The sequence below is a fragment of the Andrographis paniculata genome, unplaced genomic scaffold, assembly GCF_009805555.1.
Source record: "Andrographis paniculata isolate CXL003 unplaced genomic scaffold, ASM980555v1 Contig65END, whole genome shotgun sequence".
Classification (NCBI taxonomy): domain Eukaryota; kingdom Viridiplantae; phylum Streptophyta; class Magnoliopsida; order Lamiales; family Acanthaceae; genus Andrographis; species Andrographis paniculata.
The window spans coordinates 5444527-5456804 of NW_026137601.1; the positions used below are offsets into that span (position 1 = coordinate 5444527).

At 32.6% G+C, this 12278-nt stretch overlaps 1 protein-coding gene across 1 annotated transcript; it reads right to left on the minus strand.

The window, feature by feature from the left end:
- Window positions 1-1470: 1470 nt before the first annotated feature.
- Window positions 1471-5935, minus strand: LOC127262417 (F-box protein At3g56470-like). Its single transcript, XM_051291084.1, has 3 exons — window positions 5733-5935; window positions 4257-4794; window positions 1471-1595 (listed from the first exon to the last, which is right to left on the minus strand). The coding sequence occupies exons 2-3, from the start codon at window positions 4654-4656 to the stop codon at window positions 1471-1473; spliced, it is 525 nt and encodes a 174-aa protein (XP_051147041.1). The 5' UTR covers window positions 4657-4794; window positions 5733-5935.
- Between the last annotated feature and the right edge of the window lie 6343 nt (window positions 5936-12278).

The following is a 12278-nucleotide window of genomic DNA, read 5'->3' on the forward strand; positions in this document are numbered from 1 at the left end:
GTTTGTAATTGTCTATCCCGTGCAAAGAAATCCTGTTGTTCTTCTATGATTCTCCACCACTCTTTGAAATTGATGAAAAAATTGAACAATGTTATTGTCTGGCTGGGGAATGTAAATGAAAATGTGGATTGATGTATTATAAAATGCTTTCCCAAAAATAGCATGATGCTGAGTTTCATATTTAAGGCCATCACATATTATGAGTAATACAATACAAAATGCTATTCCCTTCTTTGGTAAATGCTGATGTTAATTGAACGGTATGGACATTATTTTTATTAAACAGTAATTTCAATGTTTTAATTGGAATACGATTGCTAATGCATATTTAAGAAATTCTTATCACACCGGACCGGATTCTGATGGCTTTGTTAATATCTAAAGTTTGAAAAAAAATTAATACAATTAGATTAACACAATTATATAAACTATTATCCGAATTTGACTAAAGACGCCATAATCCAATCCAATAAACTGAATCCATTAAATTCAACCAAATAAATCACAGAAGATATTCAAAATTTCAAATCAATTTTCGAAAAGTAACTTACGCGATTGAGCGATTTCCAGTTCCACAGCGTCTGAACTTGGCGAGGACGCTGATGCATCCGAAATCGCAATCTCTTCGATGTTTCCACTGCTTGTTGTGCGATTGATTGGGTTGGAATAATAGATAATTGATTTTGCTCATCCCCGTCGATATCACCCATTAATTCTATTGAAAGAGTGCGTTTGTTTTTCCCAGCGAATGCTGCATCAAAGAAGGAGAATGAGGCTTGAGGTAGTTATGTAAATTAGGAAAATTACTATTACAACCTTAATTTAATACAAGCCATTGGATTAAAAATTCTAATTCAATCGCTAATATGCAATCAGCATTATGCTCATTCTAAAAATTAAGCATGGAATCTCAATCCTACTCCATCCGCGTATAATGATTCATTTTTCATTTTTTGTCTATCTAAAAAAGGATTACATGTTTTAAATTTTACAATTTATATATTTTTAAATTTTTTAATTAATCTAATTAATTATTTAATTTTACACTACCAGAAATTTGTTTATTTGCCTCGTAAATACCTTTGGAATCAATTCCGAGACTATCAAAAGATATATATAATAAATATAAAATCAATTCAATTTGTTGCTTCAAAATTTCTGAGACTATTTAAAAATTCTAAACTATATTAAACATATAATTTATTATATTGATTAGATTTGGAATTTCTGCACCTATTTTGATAAGTCTCGGAATTCCCGAAGCTATTTTGATTAGTTTCAGAAATTCCAAGACTACTAGTCTCGGAAAAATCTCGTAATTTCGGAACCTATTTTAATTCGTTTGTTTTATTCATCCACTAGTGGTACATGATCCAAGGGTGCTTGTTGGATACTCGGACAGAGTTTAGGGTTTAGCCACAGCCATCCATCTGTTGTAGACGCCGGATGCCCGGAGGTTGTTTACCAGGCTTAGGCGCGAGAGTATCTTTTCCAAAAGCACGTCTGGAACATCCGACTCTTTGGCCTGTTTATTTGGCCTCCTGGGAAAATCCTCGATTTTGAGGCTCGATTCGTTGCTTGTTTTCCTAGAGATCCTGCAAGCATATTGAAAAATAATTAATTGATTAAATTGAGAAACTAAATGAACTAACAAATTTTGGACGATAAATATGATAATTAAATGTGTGATGTACATGTACAATTTATGCTGCGTAAATGCACTAATACACGACATTCTTTATCATAATATGGAACTCTTATGACCTACGGACATTTTGGCACTTTCTGATTTCGCTTTCCGCTGCCTCTTTCGACCCATGATTCCGATGGCTCCTCTAAAAACCTAACACAGATGGCCGGCACTCAGATACTGCTGCAGCGATTGACGCTGATGAGGGTTCTGGAACCTGTAATGTATCGGCTTGGTAGTACACATATATATAAGAAGACATGTACCTCGTGCATTGCGCCCACTCTAAATGACGTCGTATTATAATTTTTATTTATTTATTTCATTATGCTGTAGGAAAAATAGCCTCGATGGCGTCGTCTGTTATTATCTGAAGAATATTTGTCACTCTTCGATTTCCAATGTGTTTTATTATTTAAATTTTTTATTAATAAATAATTGTTGAATTAAGATTTTTGTAATAAAATTTAGATGTTAAAATATAGTAATTATTTTTTTAAACGTAATTTTCTGTTAATAGATTATATATACACAGTTTGTTTCATATTGCATTTCTCGTCGGCAAAATTCCCCATAAATATTATCTAAAAAAAAATGGAATTCTTAAATGTGCGACCTATATGTACAATTTATGCGGCCTAATTGCACTAATATATGACATTCTTTATCATAAAATGGAACTCTTATGACCTACGAACATTTTGGTACTTTCATTCTATCTAGAGAATTAATATGACCGAATAAACATGGGCGCATACATGAAATTCTAGAAAACTCAGAAAAACTTACGATTTCACTTTCCGCCCCCTCTTCTCCACATGATTCCAATCCTCCTCCAAAAACCTAACATGGCCCGCCGGCACTGACACGCTGCAGCAATTGATGCCCACGGGGGTTCTAGAACCTGTAACGTATAGGCATGGTAGTACACACATATATAGGAGAACAACCTCGTGAGTTCCGTCCACTCTAAACGACGTTGTATTTTAATTATATTTATTTTATTAAGCTGTGGGAAAATTAGCCTCGATGGTGTCGCTATCATTTTCTGAAGAATATTTGTCACTCTTTGATTTCCGATATTTTTTATTATTTGATTTTTTTTTAATTAATAAATAATTGTTGAATTAAGATTTTTGTAATAAAATTTAGGGTGTGTTTCTTTAGGGGGTTACGGGAAAATTTGGGTTTGGGTTTAGTTTTTATTTGATTTTGAAATTAGTTTGAATTTATGTGTTTCTTTTGTGTTTTGGGTTTGGGTTGGGTTTGGAAAGTTTTTTATGTGTATTAATTTGATGGTAATGAATATAATAATGTAAATGTGTATTAATTTGTATAACTTGATTATAAATTTATTTTATATCTACATATATATTTATAAATTTTTTTATATTTGTATTATAAAATTTTTTATTCTCTATGATTATTTTATTCAATTATAATTATTATAATTTTTTATTTATAATTTAGAAAAACTTAAAAAAAAAAAGAAAAAAAATGACAGACGGCCAGGCTGTGTCCCCCCAAAACCTAACAGCCCAAGTTTGGCAAACTTGGGCCGTAGAAACACACCCTTGTATGTTAAAAAATAGTAATATTATTATTATTTTTAATGTAATTCTGTTTGTTTCACATTGCATTTCTCGTCGGCACAATTTCCCATAAATATTAACTAAAAAAAATGGAATTCTTAAATGTGGACTTACATGTATAATTTATGCGGCCTAAATGGACTAATGCATAACATTCTTTATCATAAAATGGAACTCTTATGACCTACTAATATTTTGGTACTTTCATTTTATCTGGAAAATTAATATGATTGAATAAACATGCGCACATACATGAAATTCTAGAAAACACAGAAAAACTTATGATTTCGTTTTCCGCCCCCTCTTTCTCCCCATGATTCCGATCCTACTCCAAAAACCCAACACGGCCGGCCGGCACTGACACACTCCAGCGATTGACGCCCACTGGGGTTCTAGAACCTGTAACATATAGGCATTGTAGTACACATATATATATAGGAGAACAACCTCGTGACCCACTCTAAACGACATCATATTTTAATTTTATTTATTTTATTTTATTAAGCTGTAGGAAAATTAGCCTCGATGGTGTAGGTATCATTTTCTAAAAAATATTTGTCACTCTTTGATTTCCAATATTTTTTAATTATTTGAATTTTTTATTAATAAATAATTGTTGTATTAAGATTTTTGTAATAAAATTTAGATGTTAAAAATAGTCATTTTCTTTTTTATGTAATATTATGTCAGTAGACTATATAATATGTCAATGATGCTTAAATTACTGTAAGGTTTACAAATACTTTTTTATTATTATAATGATATTTTATGTATAAAATTAGACTAACTGATTGGCTGGATTAAAGTACAACATAGATCAAAATAAAACTAATGCAAACATAACAACACAACATTGAATTTGAAAAGAATGCTTGGATGCTGAGCAGCAAGGGGGGCAGGAAGGATACCCAAAGCAGACTTTTCAACGTCGAAAAATCCCAAATAACCTCTTTTGTTCAGACATCAGAAAGTACCTTCATAGTAAGCTATCTGTTTGAAACCCAATTGGCCAGCCTGCGACAGAACATTGAATTCGTAGTTCTTCCATTCTTTATCTGTAGGACGGCAAATGCTGATACAGACGGTGTTGCCCCACCATTGTGTTACTGAGAATACGACGCAAGAAGGCGAAGTTGGCGTATCTGAAAATGCCGCAACTTCGCTGTTCCGATTCAGTTTAGGGAAGCTAACAGTGTTTCCGCTATACGGGTGGAAGAGGAAATGGCGCCGGCTTACAAGGCAGAAATAGCGAATCCAATCATCTTTGCAATAGTAGACAACGTTGCTCTTCATTGCCGGAACTTTGAGGTAATAGGATATGCGGTCAGTAGGGTTGTAGAATTCGCAGAGATCGTGCGATTTTGGGATAAACATAAGCCATGGGTGCTTGCTCGCTTTCCTGACAGATTGGCCAGCAAGCAACCACTTTGTACACAAGGGAGCTTGCAATCTCCATCAGGCTCGCCTTCTCAACTTGCCACAATATTTTTTCCCCGGTAAGCCAAAGCAGATCTGCAAGAATTGAATTATACAAATAAACCAGAATGAAAAGAATAATAGTACTTGATAAAGAAGATCGCGAAAAGGGAACACAAGAAAAAAAAATTATGAAGTAGAATTGAAAAGTTTTCCAGTTAAATTTCAAAGCTTTGCAACTCAAGACATTCATTGTACAAGATGAATCAGTTTTACAATCCACGGTGAAAACTAAATTTTTTACTATCACGATCAAGTAAGGCGAAAACAGTACAATTATACCTTAAATACTTTAATTGTCAGTTCATCTTAACATAGGAAACCATATATATCTTGGACATGACAAATAAAGATCAACAATCCTCACTAAATGTAGTGTGTCCTTTTGATTTTAAATGAAAGAAATAATACAAATGCTCATTAACAACATCATAAAACAACCTTGACATATTAGCATGATAGCACAAATCGAGATATGTTTATCAGAGCAACTATCACTTCCAATATAACAGCTTTAAACTTACACGCGCACGTGTTCAATGTAATCCAGAGCTTTTTTAACCGTTTAGATGTAACTAATAACCATTTAAAGCAACTTTTTGCCGATATTCATTGTTGATATGGTAAGACTTGCAGCCAATAAGATTTTCTTGATCTCTTGTGGATAAGAAACATAAATACAATCCACATGCCGTATACGCATCATTGGGGAAACCGGAAGCCACATGCCATATATAAAAGCATCTGTTATGAAAAATATATGAAAGGATCTAAAATTTTATTAACGAAATCGAGTCAAAATATTGCACCTAGTTTTTGTTTTGGAAGGCTAAGCCCCAAACCAAGTTGGAAACACAAAAATCTACACGAAAACACACCCAAAAACGTGACAAACACAAGAACACCGGCCTACTACCTACGACACAAGAAATATATCCCCCACAAACAAAGATACAAGGCTAAGAGAAACCTACACGTTGAGAGAGCCCTTGCGGCTCAAATCAACAACACAGGGAGAAATAACCATGCCAAGGAACTCCAAATATAGGAGGAAGGCAACCGTTGAAGAACCATTGGAAATCGTCGCCGGAAGGATGCTAGAGAGATCGGCAGAGAGGAGGGCTAGATAAGGTGAGTAATGTAGAGAGAAGATTATGAGAGCGAAGTGAGTGACGGCTTCCTTCCCCCCTCTATTATATAGGTAGGTTAAAAAGAAATGGACGGCCATGATCTCAACCCTAGATCCAACGGTTAAGATCTTGTCTAATAAAAAGGGACGCGGGTCAAAAGTGGGTCACGGGTTGCAGGCATGGGTTAAGCTGCGGGTTGCGAGCTGCGGTTATGGGTTAAGGTAAGTGGATCATGGGCCTGGGTCGTATGTCTGGGCCCAGGTGCACTTGGGCTGCGAGAATGGGTGTATTTTGTGTATAAAATGGGGTGGATCAATTTGGACAAAAATCCAACAAATCCTCCACCTGATTATTTTGTCCGAGTGGATGGGGTACATCATCGCCCCTATATTTACCTGCACAAAAGAAAAAAAAAACATAATGTTAGTCAGAAATATTAACTTAGCCTTTCTACTACTCTAAGTAGTACAGGGCTAATCAAAGGTATCACAATGTATGTATTTCATAGAAGATACAAATTTGTTTGCGGCCAAAACTTTAGTACCTATATCAGATGTGTTATACTCAGAATGAATCTTTTTTAACTTTAAAATTTCTTTAGATACAATATCATATATAAAATGAAAACGCACGTCAATATGTTTGGTTCTATCATGGAATACAGAGATTTTACGCAATTGGATTCCTGACTGACTATCCGAAAAAACAGGAACAACATGCTTAATTAACCTAATTAATTGATTAATCCTTTCAACCATAATGCTTATTTTAAAGCTTCAATTATTACAACAGATTCAGATTCTGTTGTGGATAGAGCTACAATTGTGTTGCAATTGAGATTTCCAACTAATACATGTTCCACACAAAGTAAAAACATAAGAAGTTGTACTTTTTCTGCTATCTCTATCATTTGCATAATTCAAATCCACAAAACCTTCCAATTTAACACTTTCAGTATGTTTACCAAACACAAGACCAATATTTATTGTACCAACTAAGTATCTAAAAACCCACATCAATGCATGCCAATTTTCTAAACCAGTGTTCGACATATACCTACTTGAACAACTAATATCATAAGCTAAATCTGGCCTAGTGCTAACCATTAAGTACATTATAGAACCTATTGCATTAGAATTTGGCACATGGTTCATGTTTTCAAAATTAGATTCCGACTTAGGACATTGATCCCTACTTAACACAAAATTAGAAGTAATAGGAACAGAAACAGATTTAGCATCACTCATAGAAAACTTCTTAAGAATCTAAGTAATATAAGGAGACTGATTCAAAAACAGTCTCAAATTCTTTCTATTCCTAGTGATACACATGCCGAAATCACTTTGGCATCACCCAACAGATTCATGTATAAATTATCACAAAAACACTTAGTCACTGATCAGGAAAACAGGTTGGTTTTTTAGAGTCTTAAAATACAAACAATAATAAAATTTGCTTTTAATAAAATCAAGATTTTTCATACAATTATCAAATTTGATATTCCATTGTCTGGGTGACTGTTTTAAACCATACAATGACTTATTCAACAAACAAACATGATTCATTCTGTTTTTATCAACAAAACAATCATGTTATTTCATATAAATTTTCTCATTTAATTCACCATGTAAAAAAATTTGTTTTAATATATAATTGTTTTAGCTCTCAATCATAAAATGCAATTAGAGCTAACATGACTCTAATAGTGCCAAATTTGACAACAAGGGCAAAAATTTCATTATAATTTATTCATTCCTTTTGGGTAAAACCATTAGCTACTAATCTAACCTTAAACCTAATTCAATATTATCTTCTTGTTTAAGTTTATAAATCCATTTACAATCAACAATTGAACAATTATGAGGTTTAGAGACCAAACACCAAGTTTTATTATCATATAATGAATCCATTTTTTCTTTCATTGCTTTTAACCACTGATTTTTATTTTCAGAATTCATGGCTTTCATAATGTCTTAGGTTCATTGCCATCTAAATTCTCAAATACACTAAAAGCCAAAAAAGGTAAATCAAAATCACCAAGCCTAATAGGTAACCTAAGGATTCTCTTATCCATATCTCTAGTCAATTGGTAATTTTCTAACTCATTTTGATTACTACCATCAAAATCAGATTCATTTTGACTATTATTACCAAAATCAGATTCATTTGATTTTCAGAAATGCTATTATCATTTTCAATAACAATTTCCTCTCTCACATCAGATTCTACACGAATTTCAGCATTATTTTCAATATTTTCTGTCTCACCTATACTAACAACGTTAAACTCCACCTCATTTGGAATATTACTAAACTCTATATTTTCAATATTAATTTCAGATTTATCCAAAACAGATTTTTCAATATTTAAATAGGGTCTCTCATTTTCATTGAAAATAACATCTCTACTAATAACAGTTTTAAAACTAGGTCTAGATCTTAACCACAATCTATAACCCTTAACTCCTTCCGGATAACCCAAGAAAATACATTTGTCAGCTCTAGGGTCTAATTTGTCAGTATTGACATGTATAAAAGCAAAACACCTAAATACCCGAATATTTGAAAAATCAATTTTCCTACTGGTCCACTTAAATTTAGGACAACCACCATTCAAGGGAATTAAGGGTGATCTATTGACTATATAAGCTGCTACGAGCAGCTTCCCCCAGAAAATTTTAGACAAACCGGATGAAGCCAAAAGGCTTCGAACTCTCTCCAAGAGAGTCGGTTCATCCTCTCTGCCACCCCATTCTGCTGGGGTGTGTAGGGGACAATCCTATGTCTATTTATACAATTTTCTTGACAAAAATCATCAAATCTAGAGTTGCAAAATTCTAAGTCATTATCAGTTCTTAGATATTTAATTTTCTTTCAAATTTGATTTTTAATTTTGATTTTCCAAATTTTGAAAATATCAAACACATCAGATTTATTCTTTATAAGAAATACCCATGGTTTTCTAGAAAAATCATCAATAATGGATAAAAAATATCTAGACCCACCATGTGTGGGCTCACTAGGTGGGACCCACACATCAACATATAAATAATCCAACATAGATTTTTAGATAATTCACATTTTTCACTAGGGGATGGGAAAATTGGACCCTATGGTTTTTACCATACACACAATTATCACAAAAGGGCATTTGATTGAATTTTACATTTCCTAAGGATCCATTTTTATGTAAAATTTCTAATCCTTTATTATTTAAGTGTCCTAATCTCTTATGCCACAAATTACTATTCTCTTTAACATATTTTATTGTGTTTACAGGCATAATAATTGGTTCAGCACAAGTAGCGTACAAATTATTACGTTTTACAGCTTTAAACACAACTAAAGATCTTTTAGTAATTTTCATACAATCATTTCCCCATTTTCCCACTAATTTTAAATCTGATAAAACAACACAAGATAACAGATTATTTGATAAACCAAGAACATGTCTCACATTGTTTAATTTTAGCACAAAACTAGTGTTAAATTTTAAATTTACACTACAAATTCCAAGCACATTAGAGACGCTATTATTAGCCATGGAAACAGTGCAATTTTCTAAAGTTTTGTATTAAAAAAAAAAACACGATTTTAATGGAGTCATATGGTAAGTGCATCCAGAATCAATAACCCATTCATTCATACATACATTGTTCACATTCAAACAGTCGACAGTAACAGTAAAGACATCACCACAATTTCGATCAAGTAATGTTATATTGGCTAACTCATTAACATGTTGTTGGCTACCATTATTATTACTGTTTGTAGTGTTATTACTCTTCTTCTTAGGATACTCACCTATAAAATGGTTAGGATCACCACAATTATAACATTTTCTACCCCATTTATTTGGAATTCTAGATCTATTGTTTCATCTGCTTTTAGATCTATATTTATTACGATTATTCTGGTTTTTATTACTATTATTACTATTTCCAGAATTACCTTTTTTATTTGATTTAAAAGGAGACCTACCTCTAGTATACATGACTTCACCCTTATTGGACTTATGAATTTGTAAGTCTAATTCTTTAGATTTTAACCACTTAATGACTACATCTAATGTCACAAAATCACGCCTATATTTAATAGCAGATTTTACATCCATGTATGAGTTAGGTATGACATTTAACAAAACTATAGCACTATAATCATCAATATTTTTTATCACCAGTAAGTTTTATATCTTGTATTAATTTTGAAAAATTATCCAGATTTTCATCAATTGTTTGACAAATCTAGTTTAAAACTAATTTTTTTCCTAACAAATACAACCTACCAGGAAGTGAAGTTTGAGTGTATAGTTCATCCAATTTGTTTCATAATGCCAAAGCAGATTATTGTTTACCTACTTTTCTAATTACATGATCTTCTAAGTTAAGTATTATAATAGAGTAAGCCATTTCATGTAACTCAGCCCTACTCTCTAGAGGAACTTGAGCTACATGATCCAGCTCAATTGCTATAATTCTTCTTTGAGTGAGTAAAATGTTTCTCATTTTTTATTTTCAAATTGCAAAGTCCATTTATCCATCAAAAGGTAGAATATTAAAACTAGAGTTACCAGCCATTTTGTTGTTTTAATAAAAACAGATTTTAATTTCAAAAGACCAATTATGTTTTTAATTTCAGAAAATTATTTATTTTAATTTTCACAAAAAAACGGAATATATGGCAAGCAAATCACACGGAACAAACAAACACAAATTATCACACACAACAGATAATCGCAACAAGCAATTAGGCAATCAAAGAAATATATCACCTAACTATTATAACATACATTCGTGACTATTCAACCGAGGTACTCGAGAATCACTCACAAAGTGAGGATCGGAGTTTAGTAACCTTGATTTCACAATAACCTTTACAATTTATTTTTTGGGCGCAAAAAAAAAATTAAATGCAGAAATTAATTCAAAAACACAAAAACAATAAACAATGTGAGTTAAGGGGTTACCCTTGTAGCACAACAACAAAATTTTTATTTTCCTACAAAACAGTAGGAGAAACAAAAAAAACAAAACCTATTATCTTTTTCTAGAAAATAGGGGTTAGCCAAACAGTTTATCAAAAACAAAAAACAACACAAAACGTTTCTCTTCTAACAAAATTTTAGAATCCCCGAAACTGATGGACTGATATAGAAGTCGACACAAACGAATAAGAACAAAAAACAAGGCTTAAAGATTTTAAAGATTTCAAATGAGATTTAGTTTGAAAATAAAAAGATCTTCAAAGATATTTACCAAACTTTTAAGATTAAAAAAAATTTAGATTTTGACTTCCCAAGAATAGATCCACAAGGATCTTTAACAAAAATTTACAAAACAGAGGCAACTAACCCGATTTACACTTTATATTTAAAGAAAGTTTGAAAAACAAAATTCGTTTATAAAAAATAGAAACGGTTTTGTAACAAATTTACCAAACTCAACTCAAACTTAACCAAACTACACAGATTTGTAGCTATTAAATCTAAATATACTCAAATCGCACTCGACCGAGGCTAGAAAGCACAGATCGGGTGAGATTCAGGCCGGTATTCAACAGATCTACAAGGAAAAGAATAAAAAACACTTGAGAAAGTTCTATTCAACCAGATCCTTTGTAGATCTAAAGATACAACCGAAAAACCCCAAAACAGAAAAGAATACTCGATTTCAAAAACAAAAATACTCCCTCCGTCCCATTGAAAGGTTACCATTTTCTATTTTCGTCCGTCCCAAAACAAGGTTACCATTCTCTAGCCCTCCTCTCTCTCGATCTCTCTAGCCATCCTTCCGGCAACAATTTCCGGCGGTTCTTCGACGGTTGCCTTCCTCCTATCTGTGGAGTTCCTTGGCATGGTTATATCCCCCTGTGTCGTTGATTTGAGCCGCAGGGGCTTTCTTAGTGTGTAGGCTTCTCTTAGCCTTGTATCTTAGTTTGTGGGGGATATATTTCTTGTGTCGTAGGTAATAGGCCGGTGTTCTTGAGTTCGTCGCGTTTTTGGGTGTTTTTTTGTGTATAAAATGGGGTGGATTAATTTGGACAAAAATCCAACAGAATTATTGGCGAAACCGAAAGCCACGTGCCAATAAGACAACATAAATACATACCGCGTAAATGCATCGACTTTTATGTGTATGAAGACAATTATTCCTTCACATTTTTTGGCAGGATTGAGATCAAATGACTTTGGAAAAGCTAGTGTATTTTGAAGTGTTCCCTATTCAAAAAAAAGAAAGTGTTGAATGCATCTTTAACAGAAAATATACGTATTCGATGTAGGGTTTCTTTTTTTTGGAGAATGAAACATTCTTCATTTTGATTTTTTTAGCCTGAAAAACAAAATCGAAAACACAAACAACCACACCAAGTTTCAATCCAAAAATAATAATCT